This window comes from Myotis yumanensis, unplaced genomic scaffold (genome assembly GCF_028538775.1).
Source record: "Myotis yumanensis isolate MYYU_CA2020_CCGP unplaced genomic scaffold, mMyoYum1.0.hap1 SCAF_11, whole genome shotgun sequence".
Taxonomy (NCBI): Eukaryota; Metazoa; Chordata; class Mammalia; order Chiroptera; family Vespertilionidae; genus Myotis; species Myotis yumanensis.
Window position 1 is genome coordinate 53614652 of NW_027223762.1, and position 24661 is coordinate 53639312.

General features: G+C 57.4%; 1 protein-coding gene across 1 annotated transcript in view; it reads right to left on the reverse strand.

The window, feature by feature from the left end:
• Nucleotides 1–261: 261 nt before the first annotated feature.
• The window catches only part of POLR1A (RNA polymerase I subunit A), a 75252-nt gene continuing 50852 nt past the window's right edge, over nucleotides 262–24661 (reverse strand). Inside the window, exons 19-34 of the mRNA XM_070429630.1 lie at nucleotides 24355–24453; nucleotides 23230–23382; nucleotides 21888–21970; nucleotides 19598–19763; nucleotides 18553–18774; nucleotides 17520–17734; nucleotides 15572–15739; nucleotides 14595–14730; nucleotides 13596–13753; nucleotides 7928–8054; nucleotides 6344–6454; nucleotides 5457–5756; nucleotides 4390–4590; nucleotides 2544–2661; nucleotides 1557–1721; nucleotides 262–1244 (exon numbers count right to left, since the gene is read on the reverse strand). Of these exons, the coding sequence (XP_070285731.1) occupies nucleotides 1144–1244; nucleotides 1557–1721; nucleotides 2544–2661; nucleotides 4390–4590; nucleotides 5457–5756; nucleotides 6344–6454; nucleotides 7928–8054; nucleotides 13596–13753; nucleotides 14595–14730; nucleotides 15572–15739; nucleotides 17520–17734; nucleotides 18553–18774; nucleotides 19598–19763; nucleotides 21888–21970; nucleotides 23230–23382; nucleotides 24355–24453 (2523 nt within the window). The 3' untranslated portion in view covers nucleotides 262–1143. The remainder of the gene's footprint in view (nucleotides 1245–1556; nucleotides 1722–2543; nucleotides 2662–4389; nucleotides 4591–5456; nucleotides 5757–6343; nucleotides 6455–7927; nucleotides 8055–13595; nucleotides 13754–14594; nucleotides 14731–15571; nucleotides 15740–17519; nucleotides 17735–18552; nucleotides 18775–19597; nucleotides 19764–21887; nucleotides 21971–23229; nucleotides 23383–24354; nucleotides 24454–24661) is intronic.

Here is a 24661-nt window from a genome sequence, read left to right on the forward strand (position 1 = left end):
CTGGCTTCCGCTCTCCTGGCCTTGGGGCCAGAAGCTGGCTTCAGAAGGGACAGGCTGCAGAGGAAGGGGCAGGATGGGGTCACAGGGCTGGCTGTGGGGGCTGAGCTCTCCCCCAGGTCCTCTGCCAAGAACAGGAAGAGGAGCCGAGAAGTGACTGTGCTAAGAAATCCCAGTCCTGAGCTCTCACATCACAAATGCAGAAACCACAAACCAAGGAAAGAATAAAAAAACCCCAAGCTTTAAATTTTCTCTCCTAATAGCTGGTTCCAGTGATGTTTATTACTCAGCCTGAGCTGGAATAACCTTAGACAGAAATAGAAACAGCCCCTGGTTTTACTGAGCCTTCGCACAGTCCTGACTTTTCGGTTCATGTCAGGGCCCCTGGCTGTGGTGCCAGAGACCACAGGAGGCCAGACGGAGCAGGGTCTGCGCAGAGGGGCGTGGCCTCAGAGCAGAGCCAGAGGAAGACAGCCAAGCAACTGGTTCCAACAGTGTAGCCTGGCTGGCGACAGGGTTTTATGTGTAGGGTGAGCTGCTGGGGCCCTGGAGAGACCAGCCCAGACTCAGAGCTAATCTGGCCTAGAAGGACATGTGGCCACATGCCAGCAGGGCCCAGGCCCAGAAGCTGGGTGGGTGCAGGTCTGTGCCACCCTGTGCTTGGCCCAGGGAAAGAGCCTGGGTGAAGTCTGGGGAACTCTGTCCACAGGGCCGGTGCAGCAGGGGCGGGCGTGGGCGGCGGGCTCTGTCCACAAGCTGGTGCAGCAGGGTGGGCGTGGGCAGGGGGCTCTGTCCCTGCTCCGGAGCCCAGGATCCCGCCTGCAGTCACTGGCTGCTCAGGGCAACGGGTCCTCACCTTCCTACCTGGAGGGGCCAGGGCTCGCACCTCTAAGTCTCCTGTGGCACAGGGGGCCATGCCCAAGGCCCTGCTGAACCTTGTGTATGTCCTGAGATGGAGAGGGGCAAGGATGATCAACGCTGCCACTTTCCTGGGGAAGCTGCTCTTCGGAACCCAGCGTCACTGCTGTGCTCTGCACTGTCACTGGACCGCCGGGTTCTGGTCTCCTGGTTCTCACTGAAGGGCAGGCCTGGCCAGCCCTCCTGGGTCCTCTGGGCCACTCCAGGCCAGGCAGCCGGCTGTGGTGGCTATCGCAGGGGCTGCTTGAGCTCGAACAGGCCTGTCCCGCCTTTGACGACTTTCCCAACTACGAGGCAGGCGGAAGGAGACCTCAGCTCGTCGTGGGATCCTGGGAGACAGAGCACGCGTTAGGTGGCTGAGGGAGAAGCTGGGGGTGGTGTGAGGGGGTGGATGGGGCACCTTGGAGCAGCCCCGGGTCCTGGAGGCCGACTGCCTTGCATTGAGAGAAGGCCCTTTTCCCTTCAAAACACAGCGGCACTTCCCTGCCTGCTGCCCACCCCTCCCAACCGCTTCCTCCATGAGACCTTGCTCGCGTGCAAGGGGAAGGGGAAGGGGAAGGCGAAGGCGTGTGGAAAGATGCCCAAGGAACAGCCCATTTGCCTGGAGCAGATGCAGGAGGGCTGGGCCTGCCCACACTGACCCAGCATGGTGGCCTGCTTCAGGAACTGGAAGCTGGTTTCAAACGTCATCTGCTGCAGAGGGGACGAGTTTGACTGGATCCCAAAGCGGTTCAGCGGCTTGTAAACACCCTCGAAGCACATGTAGTCGGCGACCAGGGAGAGATGGCGGGGATCGACCGCAATGCCTGTCAACGGGCAGCAACATCAGGAAGGAGGCCGCACTGGGGCAGTGGCTCCCGACAGGTGTCCCTCCCTTCTTCCTCGCTACACTGCCTCCCTGCTCCGCCGCCGCCAGTCACACAGGAAACAGGCTCCAGACGGGGCGTGGGAACTCACAGCACTGCTTTCACTCGAGAACTGAAACTCTGACGGCTGGACAGGCCAAGTTACTGTTCGGATGTGCTGCCCCTGGTTTGCTCTCTGAAATAAACTGTTGTAAGGTTTTTCCCCATAGCTTGACGCAAACGGCCTGCACCTGCAGAAGATGAGACACACTCCGCAGCCGGCTTGCGCTCCCCTCTGCCTGACCGAGTTGTGCCCACCAGACATCCTGCTATCTTCCAAAGTGCCCCATTGTTCAGGCAGCTCCCCCAGCTGCTGGTGCGACCCCGACCCAGCCCCTCTCCAGGAGAACAAACACTCCCTCGATGCTGACGCCGACACGGGGTCTCAGCCGCGGTCAGAGGATGTAATAGTTTCTTAAACGCTCACGTCTCCTGGCCTGGCTCCTGCTGGGCGGACCTAACAGTTACCAGACAGGAGCTTTCAGAGGCCGGCGGGCAAGACACAGTGGTGGCCCTTGATGATGGGACTTGCCACATGAGACTGAAACACAAGTCGCCCCTTCCCTTGGTCACTCTCCACACTTGATCTTAGCCAAAAGGCCAAGAAGCGATCCTTGGTCACTCTCAGGGCCTCCGACAGCTACACGCTCACTGTACCTCATGTCAGTTCCCCAGCGCCGCTGGACGACACCCCGATCTCCCCATGGCTGTCCAGTCTCTTACCGTACACAGCAAACACGTCCTTGATCTCCTTCTCGATCACGCGCAGGGCGGCCTCGATGCCGTATGTGTTGGCCATCGCGTGGATGTCGTTGGAATAGAGGCGGCGCAGGTCCAGGATCTGGGGAGGGAGGAGGGACTGACTGGGAGGGCCTGGCCTCTGCTCCCTCCACAGGCAACACCCAGGCTGCTCTCTCCTTGTCTGGCAGTCGAGCACAACTGATGACAAAGTGGCCGCCAGGGTAATGGAGAGGAAACAGTGTGGGCAGAGCTGCCGATAGGACACTGGCTGGGCCCAGGCCTGCTCCTCACTGCCAGAGCAAGGGACTGGGCACCCGCTTTAGAGTCAAGGTATTTTTTTGTTTTGTTTTTGTTTATTTAACAGAAAGACCCATCTCCTAGGATCGAGACAGCCCTCGATGGGTGAGGAAAGTTCCCTAGCAGAAGTACAGACACCTGTCCAGGCACCCGGGCAGGGACAGTCAGCTGCAGGGTGTAACCTGGGCCTCGTCAGGGTCCAGTTCGGCCGCCCTGGGGGCCTGATGGGGCTCCATGAGATGGCAGTCACCCCCACAGAAGACCTTGGAGGACCTGGGGGCTCGTCTGGCCTTGTTTGAATGAACTCGCGAGGATGACACGAAGCTCGCCCTGGCTGCCTCTCAGCAGGCGCGAACCCTCCTGCTCTGTCTCCTGGGGGAGGACGACGTGAGAGGGTCCCGGGCAGAAGGGGCCTCTGTGGGCAGCTGCTGTGGGGGAAGTCTGCGAGGCAGGAGAGCTCTGCAGCTTGCTGGGGACCAGAGGACCCGGGTGAGAGGGGTCCCAGCTCCCAGTACTCTGTGCACAGGGGCTGAGAGGATCTCAGAGGCCGTGGGGGACTGAGGAGGTGGGAGGAGCCAGGAGAGCTCAGATGAAAGGACAGACCTGCTGATGGAGCAGGTGGGACAGGTACATGGGCCTCTGCTGGCCGGGCCTGGGGGCTGGGCCTGGACCACCTCTACGCCCAGGGCCTGCTTCACCAGATAATGTGAGCAGCTCCCAGGCCAGCAACTCAGCAAACTCTTTCTTACTGTACTCTGGAAAGGTTTTAATAACAAAGAAAAGCATTTATACTCAAACTAGAGGCCCAGTGCACAAGATTCATGCACGGATAGGGTGCCTAGCGGCTACCGGCTGCCACCCCCTGGTGGTCAGCACACATCCAACTCCTGGTCGGTTGAACTCCCGCCCCTGAGGACAATTTGCATGTTACCCTTTTATTAAATAGGAAGGACTAGTCTGAGAAACTCGGGGTTACAGTTAAGCAGGTTCTGTATTGTGAGCAGTAACTGGACTCACGCGCATGGTAGATCCCACACAGGGGGGCCAGGCCATGCCAACTTGGTTTGGGGACCCTGGGCTAGAAGCACCAGCGGCTCAGCAAGCACCAGAGCAGAGTGGCTGGACCTGGCCCCGAGTGCCTGAGGCAGAGGCAATGCTGGCCGTGCACCAGCAGAGGGCCTGGGCCGTACCTCGGCGGCCGGCAGGGGGCCTGGGACGTACCTGGGCGGCCGGCAGGGGGCCTGGGCCGTACCTCGGCGGCCGGCAGGGGGCCTGGGCCGTACCTGGGCGGCCGGCAGGGGGCCTGGGCCGTACCTCGGCGGCCGGCAGGGGGCCTGGGCCGTACCTGGGCGGCCGGCAGGGGGCCTGGGCCGTACCTGGGCGGCCGGCAGGGGGCCTGGGCCGTACCTGGGCGGCCGGCAGGGGGCCTGGGCCGTACCTGGGCGGCCGGCAGGGGGCCTGGGCCGTACCTGGGCGGCCGGCAGGGGGCCTGGGCCGTACCTCGGCGGCCTTCAGGGGGCCTGGGCCGTACCTCGGCGTACTTGAACAGCTCTGGAAGGTTGATTCCTTCTGTGTTTAAGACGAGCTCCTTCTCGTTCTGGCTGTTGGTGGTTTCATTCAGGAGGCACCTCGTGATGCCCTTGGTCGCATAGATGACAGCACTGTGGGCCAAGGACACCACCAGGGAGCTCATGTCAAAGTTAATCTTCATCAGCGGGAGCTTCACCGTCACCTGCCAGAGGAGGAGAGCTGAGCCCAGGGAGATGGCCGCCCGAGCCCCACACAGGACAGAGGCCACGCCAACCGGGTTCCCCGAGGTACCCCTTAAAGCCCTCTTAGTAAGCGCCTTGGCCGGGGACAGGGGACAGATGGCCCTGCTGGGGGAGCTGGGTCAGTGAGTCTGCACCGTGAACCTGTGGCTAAGCCGACCATACACAGCAGCCAGCTCCAGTCCCCCAGGCCACGGTGGAAACGGCGGAGCGATATGTCACTGGTGTCGGTGAGAACGGTGAAACTCACGTCGTCCAACATCGCCCTTGCTACCCTTTCAGTGACCACAAAGCAACACAGGGGTTTGTGTGTGATCCTGGGCAGTGACTCCTGCCTACACTGCCATAGGGGAACCACTGGCCGGATCAGGGCACAGGAGAGCTGTGTGTGGACTGTCTGGGCCTCCACACCACCAGCCTGCGAGGGAGCCATGCCCCCACGTCGGAGACCAGGGGCGGCGGGCGGCAGGCGGCAGAAATAAGTGCCCTGCTGCCCCACCAGCTTCCACGTGTGCTGCGACCTGCCAAACCGAGGGCTGAATGAGGTGCCGTGTGAAAGCACTCACAGGGCCTGGCAGGTCAGACCCACATACACTCCTACTGAAAAGTCAGAGCAGTGGCCCTCTAGGGATTTGAAAGTCACATTTGTGAGGCCGTGATCTGGGGCAGAGGGTCCACAGCGGTCACATGTGGGTTTAAGGGCCCTGGGATTAAAAAGAGACACCAACTCTCACGGGCCCCAAATGGCCGCCCGGCCCATGCAGGAGCGCGCTGAGCAGCAGGCCCCTCCCGCCGCCCGCCCGCCCGCCCCACGGCACTGACCACCGACCTGGCACCACAGGCTCTCCTCGGCGTCGTACTGGTAGTCCTCTATGAACGGGTGGGACTCCCGGACGGCCTGCACCCGGCGCTCCACGGCCTCCGCTTCCTGGGACTCCTGGCTGCTGCTGGGCTTCCGGGGCTGCCTCGAGGGTGGAGCCGGGGCCGAGTTCTCCTCGGGGCCTGAGCCCCCCTCTTCATCCTGCTCCTGGACTGTGGGGGCGCCTTCCCCACTGACGTTTCCTTCCTCCGGCACATCCTCGTCGTCATTCTGCTCCCCCTCCTCCTCGTCCTCACTCTCATAGTCGACCTGGCAGGGAGGGAGCGCAGGCTGTGGCTGGGCCCCCATCGCTCTGGCTGTCGGCAGAGGCTTATCTGACCGGCCGGCCCACCCTGGCCCTGCCTGCCCTGTGGCCTGGGCCGCCATCCTCCTTGCCCCACTGGCCTATCCCCTGGGAATGCCAGCCCCCCAGTGCCCATGCCCCTCCTCACTCTCACCTTGTGAATCCCCTCAGCCCCCCAACCCTGCCCTTTGTCCTTAAGCCATCATGACACCAGAGGACTGGCCTGGGGGAGAGGACGGAGGTATTATATTTTCATTTTAGAAACGGGAGGCAGCCTGACTTCGCCTCCTTGCCAAAGGCCGCTGGGTCCTAGACACTGATTCAGGTCAGGACAGCCAGACCCACAGGGCCGCCCTGGATGGCCCCGCCCGGCACCTGCCCGAGAACACCGTCTTCTTAGCAGAGGAGTGAGGGCAGGCTGGTCTGGCTCCAAGGTTCCTAACAGGTCCCAGCAGAGACAAAGGAGCAGCCTTATGTGTCAGGAATGACCCCTTGGGTCTGACGGAGGAGGGGGGCGTGACCACAGCCCCTCACCCCAGCCGGAACCCCTCACCTCCTCCTCTTGCTTCTCCCGGCGTTTGACATCTGAAGCATCGGCGTCTCCTTCCTCCGCTTCGGCGTCCACAATGTGCTCCTCCTCTCCCTCCTCGCCTTCCTGCTCTCCCTGCGGTGAGGCCGAGGAGGAACAAGATGTGCTCTAGTACCTACTGCCCGGGGAGTCCACCTGTCCACCCACCAACCGATGCACCTACCTCCCACCTACCCTCCAACCCAACCCCAGGCGCCCACCCAGTGTCTATTCTGTGTAGCCCTGATTCCACAGCTCCTCTTCGGCCTCCGTTTTTACATGGACCACCTGCAAAATCTTGCATTTAAAACAATTTTTTAAAGGGCCCAGACTCTGCAAGTCACTAAAACAAGATGGTGCAAAATACTCTTCCAGATATTTTTGTTGCAGGTGGAGATGAAGAGTAAGGGCTGTCATGGTGGGATATTGAGCATTTTAAAAACCAAGTATTTATACCTTTCTCTTTCTGACCTTGGCTCCTAGTTTCTCAGTCTCCTGAGTGATTTAACGATAAGGACTGGGCAGCCTTTCAAAGACAGTCCGTGCCCATCTCTGCCGGAGTTAGCCAACTGGTAGACGTCCATGGCAGGAGACCCAGAATGCTCTCTGGTCGAGGCCAGTCCCTCAGTTTAGGGATGAGGAGACGGGCCCAGAGAGGGGGTGGCACAGCTGAGGTCACCGAGCAGGCAGGGGCAGTGCCTGTCTTTGCTGCACCCCACCTAAGTACAGCGCAACAAACCCCGGCTCAGAGGACACTCAGGGACCTGCCCCCGCACTGCCTCGGGTCCAAAGGCTCTTCCCTGGCTCCTTCCTTTTTGGCCACTAAAGTCCAACGGCCCTGCTTCAAAATGCCTCTGGTCCCTGCCAGTACCCACTGACCTCAGTTCACTGGGCCTACGTAAGTCGAAGGCAGAGAACAATGAAACACAAAAAGAACTTCCAAAAGCCCAGCAGGTACCATTATTTTGAGTCTATCCTCAGGATAAAAAAATGAATTTGGGGGGAGGGATGGGAGTGGAATCCTTGGGAGCAGACAGATGAATGACCTGGGGCCCTAACCGGGGCAAACCAGACCACACTGCTCCCCTGGGCGTCCACCAGACCACGCTGCACCCCTGGGCATCCACCAGACCACGCTGCTCCCCTGGGCATCCACCAGACCACACTGCTCCCCTGCGCGGCCCCCAGACCACGCGGCTCCCCTGCGCGGCCCCCAGACCACACTGCTCCCCTGCTCGGCCCCCAGACTACACAGCTCCCCTGCACGGCCCCCAGACCACACTGCTCCCCTGCGCAGCCCCAGACCACACGGCTCCCCTGCACGGCCCCCAGACCACGCTGCTGCCCTGCACGTCCACCAGACCACACTGCTCCCCTGTGTGGCCACCCGACCTGAAAAGTCAATGTTGCTTTTCAGCTCTCAGCACAGCAGATAAATGCTAAGGTAAGTGGAGAGATGGGCCAGCAACAGGCAGGGGCTGAGGAGCGCTGAGAACAGTCATGGACCTGTCCCAGGAGAGAGGACCCTCCCTGGGTCAGTCCCCAAGGACCCCTGAGGGACTCACTCACCGGAGGCCTCCCTGACTCCCCCACATTGTCCAGATCCCGCTGGGTAGCTCTTCGTGTGTTCACGCTTCTGAAGGCTGACGCTTTGTTGTTCTTCTTTCTGATGGACTCCATCAGGATTTTAAAGAATCTAAAGCGGGAAGAAGGTCATGCAGGCCGTTCAGGAACAGCACCTCCACGCCCCCTGCTGCGGGGGCAGGAAGTTCTGTCCGAGGATCTCACACCCACGTAGGCCGATACTGGTTGGGGCTATTCCGAGACCTGGCCTCCCCCTCAGCTCACGTTTTCCCTCTTGCAGTTTCTGAATGGCACACGGCACGTCAGAAAGAACACGGCTGCCCGGCCCGCCAGGCCTGCTCTGAACACGTGCTCTGCCCATCCTAGGGAGTGTGGCTGAGCACGACAGTCTTTAACTCCGTCGTCTGTGAAAAGTGGGTATCAATGTTTCATGCACCTTGTTTTAAGGCTTAGCAATCACACTATGTCTGACACCGGCCACAGGACCTGGCAGAGTGATGCTCAGTAAACGACAGCTGGTGCCGCTGTGGCTGTCACCTAGCAAACGACCGAATCTACAGTCGGAGAGGGGTCCAGCCAGGACTAGGGCCTCCCCCTGCCTGCCCGCCCCTGCATCTCCAGAAAGTGAGACAGCTCAGGCCTGGTAACTCCTGTCTCCTTGGTGTGGAAGCCCAGCAATTTGATGAAAGAGCTGTGGACAAGCTCAGTGGAATTTCAAAGGCAACGATAACTTACTTTGTGGCAATAAATCCTGTCATCAGGTTAGAACCAAACCAATCTAAAAGAACCAATTCAAGCACAGCCTAGGGGGCCTTTCCTGCCCTCCCCGCCCCCTCTCCTCCTGAGATATTTTTCGTTCCCTTGGGGACTCATCCCATCCCACCCCACCCCCGCCCCCTGCTTCTGTGTTTATTACTCTCTACCTGCTTCATCAGACTGCAACCATACCAAATGGACTGCTCTTTTGTTTGTTTGGTTAATCCTCACCCGAGGATATTTTTCCATTGATTTTTAGAGAGAATGGAAGGGAATGGGAGAGACAGAGAGAAACAGATGTGAGAGAGACACATCGATCGGTTGCCTCCCACACGCACGCCGGGACCTTCGAGCTTGCAACCAAAGTATGTGCCCTTGACCAGCATCGAACCTGAGACCCTTCAAGTCCAAGGGCCAGTGCTCTATCCACTGAGCCAAACCGGGCAGGGCTGGTCTGCTCTTAATTATGTGAAGTATCCGGTGCCTCCGGTGTCCAGGCAGCCAGCCAGTGGTCTGAACCTCTACTGTGCCCCGGGGCACAGCCAGGATGAAAGCCAGGAGTTTAGAGTCTTAATGTGAGAAGCAGGCAGGTCATGTGCTTACTATTGGGGGATTAAAAACAACATCACTGCCACTCTCCCTCCTCATTCTTCTTTAAAACTTAGTTGTATGTGGTTTTACCAAGGGCAGAAAAAGGGCTCCCGCCTACTAACCTGGGAAGAGCTGGGTCACTAGGCACTGGGGACCGCGGTGAGGGCCCGACGGGGGACGCCAGGCTTACCTTTAGAAAGAGACTCCAACTGGGAAGCAAAGTCTCTAAAAGGACAGGCTCTGGTTCCAGATCCTGTTCCACCTGAGCCTGGAGAGAGGGCCTGACCTCCCTGGTACAGAGGGACCACTCCCAGCCCCTGCCGCCCGCTGTGCAGAGTGCAGGGACGGACCAGGTGTGGAGCACTGGGCTTGCCACAGGGGCTGCTGCTTTGACTTACCAGGCGGTTACTTTGGGGCAATATCACCCACCTGAGGCGCTTCCCTTCAGCATCCCAAGTCCCCCCACAACTGTCCTCAACCCCAATTACACATCTGCTCCCACCCGCCTCTGGGCACATTATGAGCGCATGCTCAAGCCATTAGCTCTGCTAGCGACTTCCCCAGCCCCTTATCTAACATGGAGCTGTATCCCCCCACCCCAAGGTTGGGTCTAAGTGCAGATGTTATTCCAAGAGGCCTCCTCTAATCTCCCTGATTGGGAATCCTTTCTACCTCACCTGCCGCTCTTGGTGAACAGGACTGGTGGCAGAACACACGAGAAGGTGAAAAACTAGACTAAACACATGACCGGAAAGTGGCAGACATGCTGCCAGTGTGCGAGTTCTCCTGGAGGCGCAAACCGTGTGCCACTCCCAGAGCAAGGGAACGAAGGCCCCAGTGACTGCCCCGGGAACGCTTGGCTGATTGTCAGGACGTGGCAACTGAGGGAGCAGCAGGGGAGGCTGCACAGAAAGCTCCCATTCCACATAAATGATTATAAACACAGAACACACCCTTGGCTGTTTCCCAAAGTGCCTGCCAATAGCTCCACCACCTGTTGTTTTCAAAGTCGGACTCACAGAAGCGCGAACTGCAGATGGCCCGCCTGCTCCTTTCATGGCTAGGACCGGAGGCCAGATCTTAGACACCCTGACCCTAGTTCAAGGCTCTTTCCACTTCTCCACCCCACGCCACCCCCCAGATAATTTACATAAGTGTTCAGAGCTACCTGCCAGTACAATATGTGTCACTGTGATCTATATGTTTTGTTTCCCATCTGTGTTACAATAGTCTCATGAACCCTCCTACACTGTTGGTGGGAATATAAATTGGTGCAGCTACTATGGGAAATAATATAAAGGTTCCTCAAAAATGATCCAGCAATTTGACTACTACTGAGTATCTACATAAAAAAGAATGCGCTGGCTGGTGTGGCTCAATGGTTGAGCATCAACCCATGAACCAAGAGATCACTGGTTCGATTCACCAGTCAGTCAGGGCACATGCCCAGGTTGTGGGCTCGATCCCCAGCAGGGGGCCTGCAGAAGGCAGCCGAATGATGATGTTTCTCTCTCATAGATGTTCCTATCTCTCCATCCCTCCCCCTTCTTCTCTCCCTAAAATAATAATAAATAAAAAAGAATGAAATCTATCTGTGATGATATGAATGGACCTAGAGGGTATTATGCTAAGTGAAATAAGTCAACAGAGAAAGATAAATACCATGTGATTTCACTTACATGTGGAATCTAAAAAAAAACAAAATCAAATCAAACAAACAAAACCCAGACTCAGAACAGATGGGTGGTGCCAGAGAAGAGAGGGCTGGAGGAAGGGGGCGAAATGGGTGAAGGGGATTAAGAAGTATCAACTTCCAGTTATAAAATAAGTAAGTCTCGGCAATGTAGTGTACAGCCTGAGGAATACAGGAATACAAAAATATAGTATTAACTTTGTAAGGAGACAGATGGTGACTAGACTTATTGTGGTGACCATTTCACAATGTACAAAAATGTCGAGTCACTGTGTTGCACACCTGAAACTAATATAATGTCAATTATACCTGAATTAAAGAAAAGTGTCATAATCCCACAGCTGCGGGAGAAGGGAAGAAAGGGAGGGAAGGGAAGAGAGAAAAGGGGGCAGGAACAAGGAGGGAGAAATGAAGAAGCAGCTGTGTGGGAGGGTCACACTTCTGCAGCACGGGCACACTTCCTGTGTCTGTAAGAGGCCTTACCGGGGGCTTCACTGCCCACACCTGACAACAGGGGTCCTGGCCATGCCCCAGTCCACATGTGGCTCCTTCCCTCACCTCAGGCCCATTCTGCTGAAGCCACAGAGCAGCTCCACCAGAGCTCCTGCACACGGCTTTATCACAGCTTTTCAAGTGCACAAGCAAAGTACAAAGTGGGAGTTAAAAAAGTCTTTCACTGCTGGAAGAAGCCCAGCCCGTCCTTCAAGAAGAAATTTTTTAAAAGTGATAGGTTTTCGCCCTCGCTGGTTTGGCTCAGTGGATACAACGTTGGCCTGCAGACTGAAGGGTCCCGGGTTCCAATCCAGGCAGGGGCACATGCCTGGGTTGCGGGCTTGATCCCCATCAGGGGGTGTGCAGGAGGCAGCCAATCAATGATTCTCTCTCATCATTGATGTATCTCTCTCTCTTTCCCTCTCTGAAATTTAAAAAAAAAAAAAAAAAAAGTGACGGGCTTTCAACTCCCCAAGATGAGGCAAGTAAAGGGAACTCTAAACACAGCCTGGTGCAAGCCTCCTGCAGACCCACCTGCTCACGGGCCTCAGACGACTAGAAATGGGGCCGAGCATCCCACTCCATGCCTTTGACAATGCTCAATGGCCACGTGGTCCCAGCTCCATTTCCCAGAAGAGGGCAGCGTGGCCACACACACACACGCAGCCTGGGAGGCCTCTCCTCCCGGGTAATTAATGAGCTGGCAGGCTGAGCACAGACGGGTCTCCTGAGACATGCCAGCACCAGGAGAGCAGGGCCGCCTGAGAGAACAAACCTCCTACCCAGGTGGACAGCGATGGAGGTGTTCCCGAGGCCCAGCCAGTGACAGCCTCACCCTGGGCTCACATGCACCGGAACAGGATCCAAAGAGCTGAGTTCACGTCCGAGCTCCCCATCTGCCACAATACCCACTATCCTAAATGCCACCTTAGGGACCAGCCCGAAGCCAGCTCACAGCTTCAGGGGGGAGGACAGCCGCTCTCTCCTGGCCACACTGCCTCATGACCTGCCTCTGAGTGGGCGTCACTCAGGCAAGGTTTGTGGGACAAGAGAACTCATGGACTTTCTGCTGCTACACTGTCTGTCATGGGTTCTCTCTCTGAGCAGCTTAGAGACTGCCACGCGGTCTAAGTTAGAGGCAGATGGTCTGTGGTCTGTGGCCAAATCCCACCAAGAGATGGGATCTATTTGGGCCGTACCAGGCTTTTAAAAAGATATGAATTGGTTGCTAATGTTTAAAAATTAGGAAACTTATTTATAAAAATAAAAGCAAGTAACCAAACCACCAAAGACAGAAGAAAGATGGGGGCGGGGACTTTCTTCTTCTGTAAATCAGATCGGGCTTCCCTGGCTCACACTCCCTCCTGCTGGAGGCAGGTTCTGCGCACTCGTCGGGAGCTTCCCCACCTTCCCTACCGGCCCCACCAGCCTGTGACCTGCGAGGCCCTGCAGCCACGAGTGTGCACTCCTCCATCTGGGGTCAGCAGGCAAATCAAAAGGGCTTTGTTGACTCTGGCTGGCTGGTCCCACCCGATGTGCCCACCTCCCATTCCTGTGTACTCAGCATTGTGGCCTGTGCTTCTCCAATGTCCAACAGTGACTTGAACTTGAGAGGATGTTCATTCTCCCTACCAGAAGGCAACCAGAATTTCTCTGTAAGAAGCTGGAGGCAACCCAGTTACCGAACTGGCATTTACAAGCAGCAGGCCACAGGTGTACTGCTCATCCCCAGGAGATGAAAGTACCAGGAACTATATTATCTGCCTGGAATCACATCATGTCAGAAACGAACACCTAGCGCCGGCCCGCCATCACAGCAGCACCACTGTGGCGGCTGTTCTCTCCGCGGTCACCTTCTTCCATGCCTGAAAGCCTACAACCCTGAGAAGGCTCACCAACCAGCAAGAACGGGGTTTAGGAAGTGGTGTGTGGTCAGTACAGTCACGCGTATAAGCCAGAGTGGAGATGAGGTTTCCAGATTAGGCTGCAGGGCCCATGCTCCCTAAGCGCTTCCCATGAAGAACTAATTTGGGCAAATGAGCCCAACCTCCAGGAGTCCTGAAGCCAGGAGGGCTCAAGGCCCACGACAAAGTCAAGCAACGAAGTGGCCCGCGTCCTGACCTCGTCTCCATGAAGTGCAGAATGTCCGCAGGTCTCAGGCACTTCTCCTGCTCGTAATAGGCATGGGGCAGGAACTGAAACCGCAGCTCGTACACCCGGAACTTGTTCTGCTTCTCTCCCATCCAGAAGGATTCCTGGACATCGACTTTCTCCAGCACCTAGAACCAGATACACAGGTACCAACTGCTCAGGTACCAGGGCATTACAGGTGGGTTATGGGAAACCCGAGGGCTTGGGGGACAGGCTGGGACCACTGGCCAAAACCCCAAAGAAATGCGCCACCCTACAGGTCACCCCTGGAGAACAGCCCTGGCTGCGGGGCGTGGGCTCCAGCAGGGCTGGCACACTAACCCAGGACGTTTTTTTATTTGTAAGGCACACGAGAACGCTGCTTGATTACTTCTAAAGCTTCCTGCTCAGCCCCACCCCTGCTCAGCACCTGGCAGAGAAAGCTCCCCACTCATTGGTGAGAGTCTGAGCCCAGGGTCTGAACAGTCCTGACAGGAGGCTGTGGGGGAAACGCCTTGCCCAGGCGGCAGCAGGTCCCCCCAGGCAGCAGCAGGCCCCCCAGTCAGCAGCAAGTCCTCTAGTCGGCAGCAGGTCCCCACAGGCAGCAGCATGTCCCCCAGTCTACAGCATGTCCCCCAGTCAGCATGTCCCCCAATCTGCAGCAGGCCCCCGTCAGCAGGTCGCCCAGTCGGCAGCAGGTCGCCCAGGCGGCAGCAGGTCCCCCAGTCAGCAAGTCACCCAGTCAGCTGCAGGTCCCCCTAGGCAGCAGCAGGCCCCCCAGTCGGCAGCAAGTCCTCTAGTCGGCAGCAGGGCCCCGCAGGCAGCAGCATGTCCCCCAGTCTACAGCATGTCCCCCAATCTGCAGCAGGACCCCCGTCAGCAGGTCGCCCAGTCAGCAGGTCCCCCAGTCGGCAAGTCACCCAGTCAGCTGCAGGTCCCCCCAGGCAGCAGCAGGTCCCCCAGTTTATAGCAGGTCCGAGAGATAATTACCTCCCCCAGGCACACCCTGGTGAGCTGTCTCTTCAGGCTTTTCACTCTCTTCAGGGCTTTTTTGGTGTTGAGCACGGGCACGCTCATCATGGGTGTCTTGATGTTGGCGCTGGCCACCATGAGAATCTCCCTCAACCTGTCACAGAACAAGGACACCTGATCGTAAGAGGCACCCAGGTCCCCTTTCTTGTCAGAGCCCTTTGGGGTGTGGGGCAGATCCTGAGATCTTGCAGGGAAATATGCTCTGGCCCGTGTGACAGCAAGTGACTCTCCTGTCCGTTTCCTCCACTGGAGCGTGGCTCCTCAAGGACAGGACTGGGTCATATTCTCGTTTCCTATCACCTGTGTCTTGCATACAGCAGGTGCTTACTAAGAGCTTACTGAATGAATGAAAGGTAACTAGAGTCTGCACCCCTTCTACTGGGTGCAGGCACCCTGCTCAGGCCTTGCCCCTGAGCTGTCAACCTGCCCAGCCTGACTGTGTGGGAAGGTGGGCCCCGCAGGTGAGGATCCTGAGATTGAAGAAGCTGAGGAACCATCTCAGAGAGTGGCAGGGCCAGGTATGGATGCAGGTGGGTCTGACCCCCACTCTTTCCTCTCGCCCACTGGCCATCATCCTGGAGGTTGCATACAGTTACCTGGAGGACCAGGGCTGCTGTGGGTCACGTTCTACGTGGATAGTGCCCCACAGTTGGGCAACCAGGTGGCCCTGCAGGGGCTTGTGAGTCCCGCCCCAGGAGTGGGAAACTGACAAGCATCCAGGTAACTCTGATACAGGAGCCGGCAGAGGGATATATGGGGATTCTAAGAGGCCAGCCAAAGAAACTGCACAGAAGAGCCGAGTCCCCCAAACTCCAACCCTGATCCCCACTTTGATGAGCCCTGACTTTTGGTCACGCACACACACTCTAATTAAATGCATTCTTCCCCGGGAGCGGGCTAGGACAGAGCCCACATCACACACACCCGTATCCCACCTCGGAATGCCCAGGGTGACGTTCATCTCCCCTCTGCCAGCGAAGTGGAAGGTGTTCAGCGTCATCTGTGTGGAGGGCTCCCCGATGCTCTGGGCGGCCAGCAGGCCCACCGCCTCTCCCGGGTCGCACAGCGAGCGCTGCCACTTGAGCTGCAGCAGGGTCCGCAAACTGGAAGTGGGGCGGGGACAGGGGTTAGGAGCGGACACCACCCCACCTGTCGGTTGGGTGTCCATACCATCCAAAACCAGTGTGCATGGAACTAGTCCCTCTCCCTCCTTCTGGGCTGCTATTTCCTAACAAATCATCCTCTCATCCTTAAATTCCTGCTGGCGACCCCGGAATGTCTTCATTGGCCGCAGGGATCCCAGCGGGGTGTGAAGCTCTGCACGTCCACCTTGGACTGTTCAGGCTCTGAGGATGCCATGTGCCCACTCTGCACCGGTTACCAGCCCCCTGAGCGGTGAGAATGTCTGAGCTCCCCAGTCACCGGGTTTCCTCTGTGAACCCTTTGCCCCACTGGTTGTGAGTGTGGAGAGGTTAAACCTCCTGCTGTACAAACCAGGACGAGGTCCACAAAGCAACTGTGGGATGAGGGGGCGGGGGTGGGGGGCTGTATCTTCTTAATTAGTGCAAACGGCTGTACATCGGAAGTGTGGGTCCTATACAATTTTGTAGTTACTAGCTATTCTTCCTTTTAGAACAGCAGGGAATACTGTCACACCCCCACACATGGAACAAGGGCTCAACAAATGGAGACTAAATGGACAGGTGTGCAAATGCAGAAGAGAGTAATACTGAGAGTAAGGGAACCCATGCCATTCAGTGGCTGCCAACTCCGAGAGCAAATCAAGAACAAGGACAGAACCGAGGCAGGATCGCTGGCCCGTCTCGGCCCTCCAAACCCACGTGATGCTCCCCAGGGCTAACCTCCCCCGGCTCCTGATGGAGTGCAGCTGGAGGGAGGACCACCACGGTTCTTCCAAGCCTAAGGGGCAGCACCCTGAGCTGCAGGGGAGCAGGAGGAGGGGTGGGGGAGCCAGGACTTCCGCTTGTAGGGCCAGCCCTGCTGGCAGCTGTGATAACCTGTAGGACTTATTCGACCTGGGAATCTCGGGGGCCTGGCTGGAGAAACCACTTTAAGGGGTAGAGAGAGCCCCGTCCCTCTCTCCTTCCCTCCAGTATCTGTCTTTGCTCCTTGCCTCTACTGAGTCCCATCTCCCCGCTGCAGTCCCTGCACCCTGTCAACCTCTCCAGGCACCTGGCGGGTTTCAGCAGGGGTAGGATGAGCAGCCCGGACACAGCAGGTGCTCTTGGTCGTCCAGCTCCGCAGGCCAGGCTTAGTGGGCGAGGGCAGGACCCCTGACAGCGCCCCAAGACCAGCCCCACCAGCCATTCCTGGGGCACTTCTAGTGTTTTAACCCGTTGTGGCTCGATGCTGGTTCCTGCCTGGCTTCCCACCCACCCACACCACAGGGTTTTTTCCCCTCTTTTGTGTGTGTGAATGGGCCCAAAGAGGAAAACATGTGTTCCTTCTTCCTTAAGGCTTCGAAGCCCAAAGCTCAAAGGACAAGTGGAATAATCAGATCCAACCCTCACAGACGGCTAAGACATGGTGTCCTAAGGCAGGATGATTTGCTCTCGGAGTTGGAAGCCACCGAATGGCAATTAGGCTTCCTGACTCCCAACGGGCCACACCCATCACACCGAACTGGAGAGGCCCCTTCTGAGGGCTGTCCCGGCAGAACTCTTCTCCTCTCGGCCGATGGGATGCCCACACCTGCTCGGTCTCCTATCCAGAGCCTCAGGGCTTGCCGGCTGCCCTTCTGGTTCACTGCCCTCCCTCCTGCTGGGGTCTGCACTCGGGACGCTGCCTCCCTCTCCCGAGGTAGGGAAGGGCCTACACCAGGTTTCCCTCTGCTCGCACCGAGCCACGCATCCATGTCGTTACCTGTCAAGAGAAAGCTCTGATTTCTCATAACTCTTCTCTGCCTGAGACGCCCACTCGAGACTGTAGTCGTCCATCTTTTTTTCAAATGTTTCTGACACAGAGGCAAAGTAGATGTCTGGGCGCCAGACAGACAGGGTGGGGTCAGGACACGGGGCTGCCTTCTTCTGGTATTTCCTTCGGCTCTGCTCATCCAACTCGCCCCACATCCTCAGCACCTGAAAGGAAGGGCGGCTCAGCCACACAGGAGGCACCAGCACGGCCACTTCTCCTGGGACACGGGAGGATAAGGAGAATCACAGGCACTGGCCTCAGAGGTGAAGTGGGGAGAGACAGAATCCTGACTGCAGTGAGAGCCCAGCTCTACACTTAAAACAGGGAAACTGAATCCATCCAGGGCTCACTGCTCCACCCGACTCTGTGAGCTCTTGGTCCTGGCCCACCAACGACAGGGAGTGAATGTCCACACTGGGATTCTCTTAGAATAAACAGGGCACTGTTACTAATAATGCTAGGGCAGGCGGCAGAGCCAGGATGGTCCGAGGCCAGCCAGGATGCAGTCGCCATGAGCCAGGTGATCGTCTGCCCCTACCTGGGCTTTCACAGACCCTGTGCCCACACTGTCCCACAGCCGCCACTTCAAAGCACGCCCCTGCTTCTCGGCTCCCGACTGCTTGGCCAGGAGGCCTCCCCAGCAGAGGGGAAGGGGCGAGAGTGAACCCTGGCGTCTCCCTCCCACCCTCTCGGAGAAGCCCCGAGTGGGCCACCTCCCTCCACTGAGGGCTCCTGTCAGGTGGCCTCTGCCCACAGCCCCTTCCCTGCCCCTTCCGGCCTGGGGTGGTGTGGAACCAGTGAACAGTCCTGGTCAGTTCCCTCGAACCCTGCCCACATCTCTGCAGCGCCTCCTTACATCCCTGTTTGACTGCCATGTGTTTCCCGACAGTGAATGAAGCCAGATTTCATGATTATACCTCCCATTAGGGAGACACCCTCCTTCCCTCAGCCCCTGGCCTGGAGACACAGCCCCCCAAGTCACCTGGCAGGTCCCGGGGCTGCGGCCGGGCTGACCGGTGCCCTGGAGGTCGGCGGCTCTCGCGGCTGCCTGGACTTTCTGGGAATAGCTCAGGAAGGCGCCCGTCCTCTGCAGGGGGCCGGGGTGCTTGCTCTGCCATTTTTTGATGGCTCTGAAGTGGCGGAGAGCTTTTTTGGGATCTGCTCTGGATAAAACTTCATGGAGATGCTTCGATTTCATGATTACCTGAATAAACAAACCACACACACAAGACCAACGAGGTGAGGGCGACCCAAGGCCATGCCACACAACTTCACGGACCAAGAGGGCCTTGCGGAGCTGTCACGACAGCTGTCAGAGGCTGAGCACCTGCTACTAATTGAGCCTCACTGTGCAAACCAGACCTGGGAGCTGGCAGTCCCGGGAGCTGAGTCAGGAGAGAGACGGGCACACGCAGGGCCCCTTCAGAACACAGGGGAGTGCCAGGAAGGAGAAGCGTGGCCCAGAGCTCAAGGCCGGGGCCAGGATGGAGGAGCACGGCCACATGCAATCTTCCTTCGGCCATCCCTGCGCGACCCTGGATAGGCCACACCAGTTCCAGCTTCCCAGCTGGCAAAATGGGGTGACAGCCGGTCAGCAGTGGCGGTCATCCCCGGGCAGTGAGTACGGCTTGTGTCTGGGTCTGGGTTCAAACGCTGGCTCTGCCACTCTCCAGCCAGGCCCTGAAGCTCTGACCGGTGGCCTCAGCTGTGACATGGGCAGAGGAAGGAGCGCCTCCTCCCCCAGGTTACACGAGGATGAGACCCAGACAGTGTCCACAGCTTGAGCTGGGGGCCCGCACGTGGCAAACGCCCCAACGGCAGCTGCTGTCTGGGGTGCTCGTGCCTTTCTGCCATCTCCGCCCACCGACGGATGTGGAAATGGCGAGTGTCGCACGGCATCGAGGTGGTTTGTAAACTCTTCTCCCTCTACGTCTCAGCAGCCTCTCTAACTGGGCGGCAGAGCCTGGAGTGCGGGGCCCGTGACACAGCCCAGAGCCTATGCCCTGGCCGCCGGGGGCCTGACCCACCTCGTAGTTGCTGGCGAGGAAGGGGAACTGCTTGGGCTGCAGGAACTGCGTCTTGGGGATGTCCAGGCCGTCCTCCCCGTACAGGAACTGCACCACGCTGCCGTCGCTGTCGCGGACCGTCAGGTCATACTGGACCACGAGGCCCTCCAGGTGCTTGATGATGCACCTGTGGGAGGTCCGGCTCAGGGCCCACCAAGCTCACTCCCAGGGCAGGGAGGGAAGCGGTGGGAGGTGGGAAGGAACTGCTGCTCTACAGCCAACCTAGACTCCAGGACAGACAGGCTCTGAGCTACGGTCTCCCAGCTGTGGCTGCAGCCTGTGCCCGAGAGGTTGGCTGTCCTGCTGGCCCCTGGCTCCCTCTCCTGCCCCAGCTGCCAGTGCCCTTAGAGCCACAGGCAGGCAGAGCAGTGGGGCTGTGTCCCCACCCAAAGCTTCTGCAATGCTCTCAGTCCAGAGACCCTCGGTCAGGGGCGCAGAGGACATTAGGAACTAGGTGCTGATGTGACACCCCTAACCAGGCACTTTCCCTCGCTTCTCCCAGTGGTCAGCTGCCTCCCTCCTCTCCCCCTCTGCTGCCCGGTGATGGCCCCTTCCCTGACCTCGGCCACTCGGCCCTGGTTTCTCCTCCTGCCACGTTAGGAGGAGGTTTCCCAGGAGCCACTGCTCCCCAGGCTCCAAGGGCAGAGCTGTGTTATCGCACTATCTCCTTGGCACCAGCCCACCTGCCAGGCTGACGCTGAGCACCCACTGAACATGCTGAACACACGGAGGTGTCCCCCCTGCACAGCTGTACGCGCCCCCAGGGCTGCAGCTCAGCATAGCAGTGGCCTCTCCAGGCTGCACCTCCAGGTCTCTCCCCAGCGTCAGGCCTCATCTAAGGGCCACTGCAACGTGCCTACTTGAACGCTCTGCTGCTGCCACCTCGCGCCACCCACACTTCTCTCCCCTTGGCTTTCCGTCACTGGGCTGCCACGGAGGCCTGAAAACAGCTGGTCTGACGCCTCCCTGACCTCACTCCTGCATTTCAGCCAGCTGCCCCACGTCTCTGCCACATCTGCCTCTTCTTCCCCATTGCCACCCTTAAGGGCTCCCAGCCTGGGCTCCGCACAGCTGCCCTGGCTCCTCACCCATCGCCGGAAGCACTGCACCAGCCTCCTCCACCCGGACCCCCAGCAGCAGGCGTCTGTGCCCTCTGTCCCGTGGCTCCCCACACCCTCCTCCCTCCCACCCTGCATTCAAAGGCCTCGGCTCCTTCCACCCCAGACGTAGTTGATCATTTGTTCTCTAGCCTGTTCTACACTACACGTGCTCTTGAATGGTTTAAAAGGATGGAGCTGGGGTGTCACCCCTGCTGGGGGGAGGAACTGGCCGTGTAATCCATGGCCCCTGGAGGGGACTCAGCACACTGTACTGAAGCAGCCAGCTCTGCAGATGGGCTCCTCTCTGACAGCTAACCCACTAGGCTGCAGCTGTGGGCGTCCAGGGGAATGGACCGAAATAAGGGCTGCACTTTGGGAATGTGGAGCTCAGAAGCAGCACAGGAGAGCGGGAGGGATGGACAGGCCTCTGAGGGGAGAGGAAAGGAGCTCTGCCTTCCTGCGTGCAGTGAGCGAGTCCCTGAGAATGTGCTTAAAATCAGGCCTGCAAGCACGGGACTTATTTCTGCTGCCCCTCCATTTCCCAGCAGCACCGGTTCCCTGTGGTCATGAAAAACCATTACCCCAAATCCCCAAGGCACAGCAACCCCGGCTGCAACCCAGGAGAGGGAGGCTGGAACGCAGGCATCTGCTACCCCCGTCTGCCGGGCCCTCTGGAGTCAGGCCTTGTCCAGACTGAAGCTTCATTCCCCCAACCTGCTCAACAGGCCCGTGAGAGTGGCTACTTGTCTTCTTTCCTCCCAGAGATGAGAGGAACAGGTAAGTCTAGGCTGGGGACCCCAAAGTGGCACTGCATCTGGAGCAATAGTAACTCCAATCACAGGCGCACGGGCAGGGACCCCGGCCCGGCAGCCCCTTGGCTGTCCTGGACTGCCGAGCCCTCCCGGGGCGGAGGGCCAGCCCATCACCCCCGAGACCTTTCCCGTACCCGTAACTGTCCTCAGAACGCAGGGGCCCTTTGTCTGCGCTCATGTGCTATTAATCCTTTAAAAGGGGAAGAATATCTGCTATTTTCTGTCTCAGAATAACCGTGGGCATTTTAAAGACGTTTTTCCATCTAAAGAAATTCCAAGTGAATCGTCACTGAACATGTGAAAGAACCGACACTGAGTGGTGCAGAGCAGGGGCGTTACCTTTGGAGGTAGCCGGAGCGGCTGGTTTTCACAGCGGTGTCGACCAGGCCCTCGCGCCCCGCCATGCAGTGAAAGAAGAACTCCTGCGGGAGAAGCGGGACCCAGGTCCCAGAGGCGGCAGTGAGGACAGCGTGCTTTGGGAAGGCGGCTCAGGCCAACCCTCCAGCAGCCCCGCCTCATCTCCTAGGGCCCCTGACGGCTCCAATGGCCCAGTGACTGCTGTTTTATCTGCCCAAGAGCAGAGGGAGCGTGGATGAGAAGTGACCGGTCCTGCTCAAGGGGCCAGGTGTCTGCCTGCACATGTGCAGCCCACACATCTGAATTCCACTTCCCACAGTGTTAACAGAGGTAAGAGTGTTTTCCAAACTCTTTGATTGGAACCCACAGTAAGAAATACATTTACAACAGTAATCAGCGTGTACACACACACACACACACACACACACGTGCACACACACACAAATGCACATAAGGATGTAACTAGAACTTCATAAAACTACCCCATCCGTGTGCTCTCTGTATCAGCCTGTTGTTTCTTTACATAAGCAATGCCATCACCATCTATTACAGCGGTTGCACGACTAACTATGGGGTCACAACCAGCTTTAACAATTCTGGTCTCTGTTGGCACACCACCATCCCGTGCCAGAGGCCAGGGGTGACCACTGGAGCCGAGGCAGGGGCCCTGGAGCAGCGGGCAGCCTTGAAACAAAGGGTCGCTCCTGTTCACAACCTGGACTTAGCTGTCTGACCACAAGGGTCATCCTTGCAGAAATGCACTCGGCAGAGAAAAGGTGCCAACGTTCAAGAAGCCGTTTGACAAGTTTGAGGAGAAAACCCTCCTCGTAGGGGAGATTCTGTTGTCCAAGGGAACACTGGGCATTTGCGACAGCTGGTCAGCTTCCCAATGGCAGGAGGAGCTGTGGGAAGCTCTGCTGGGGGCTTGTGAAATCTCCATGAGGTCCCTTTGGCAATGGAGAGACCCCAGTGGGGGTGTGGGGCCTCCCTTTCCCTGTCACCTTCAAGTGCAGTAAGACTGGATAAGGGGGAACACACAGCACGAAACGGTGGAACTGGGATTGGTCTTACTCATCTTCTCATTTATCAGCAAACACTCACTGAGCTCCACCCTGTGCCAGGCACAGTGCTAGGCTCTGGTGTCACAATGGTGGACACGGCATGGCTGTGTCCTTATGGTCCTCGTGGGCCACAGGGTCTAGTGGGCAAGCACCAAACGGCTTGGAATAATATCCACTTGCTCACGGTTGTTGGGGAAAGTCAAAGGCCTTCTACCACTGAGCTGGAAATGAGGAGAAACACCAGGAAAACCCAAAATACATACAGGAGGCTTGATGCCAGTGAGGAACCTGCCGGTGACAAAGCCGCCAGCCCTGGGGGTGAATTCGTAAGGCTCGAAGCAGGGCAGTGACTTGCCAGACGCCATCAGTGGGGGTCTCCGACCTTCCAGTTCAATCTGGCCCAGCAGGCAGGAGATCTGGGGAAAGGAGACCCGAGACAGACATCTGTTAAGCAATGCTCTGTCCTAGCAGGAGAGGAGGGTCTGCCCTTCAAAAAAAGCTGCATGGAAACTGAGTTCTTAAAGGCCAACCTAGATTTGTAAATGAACCAGGGAAGCTAGTGCTTTGAGAAAATAATTGTTTCCTTTTTGTTGGCAGATGGGAGAGTCTCCACATTTGGTGTTTTGTAAAATGGGTGACAAAAGAAGCCATGTTTCAGAATCATTACGCTCTACTTGGAAGGGACCTGAGTGCTGGCCCTAATGGGAAACTGAGGCCTGCAGGAAAAAGCAACTTAGAGTGCTCCTTAAATTTTAAGGCCAAAAGAGAGTAATACTGACCACACTTTTGGGGGGTGGGGGCGGGGTGGGGAGAAGTGTGTCTGGCTTTCACTTTAGTCAAAGGGACTCCCTGGCGGCCTTCAGCCTTTAAGCCCTTTCCTACGGCTCTGAGTCCCCAAACAATGAGATGGTCCTTAAGACCCTCTCAAGGTCATCAAGATTTTTTAAAAAATTGCTACGATTTGTCAGAATGTGCCATAGCACTGAGGTCATCTGAGGAGGTAATGGGCCTCAAATTAAGGGTTAGAAACCTCTAGAACAATACTTATATAACGAAATGGGGCAAAGCAGATCATGCAAAACTGCAGGGTCTCAGCTAAGATTACACACACACAGTGTTTCCATATAACGTGAATATATGTAACACAGTAATCTAGTGTGTAAATTCACAGTATCTACTGTATTATACGTAACATCTGGATACTTACATCTATTCATAACGTTATTGCTAACGGTGGCAAGTTCCTGTACTGACTTCTATATGCTTTTGTATTTTTCAGAACTTGCCACATTTTATATAAAACATGGATCCTTTTAAAATCAAACAAATCAGAAACTACCTCCTGGGAATACCGCACCCTCGGCCAAGCAGCCACCCAGTGCTCACACCTGCATGGTGTTCACAGTTGAACCTTTGGCTCCGGACTGCACCATCATCTGCAAGTTGTTCTCTGGAAACTGCCTGTGAAGGCCAAAAGGCATGCATGCCTGCGGATTAAAACGCACCGGTGAGCACACCTTCTGAAATCCCAGACTCAGAAGGTAAACTCAGGATGTGGCAGCAACACACTCACACTATTCACTCAGAGAAGCACCAAACCCCACCTGCCATAAGAGATCCCATTCGGCATGAACCCTCTCGCTAGCAGCTCTGCGAGTCTAACAACGGCCCCGTGCGCTGCCCTCAACACTGTCA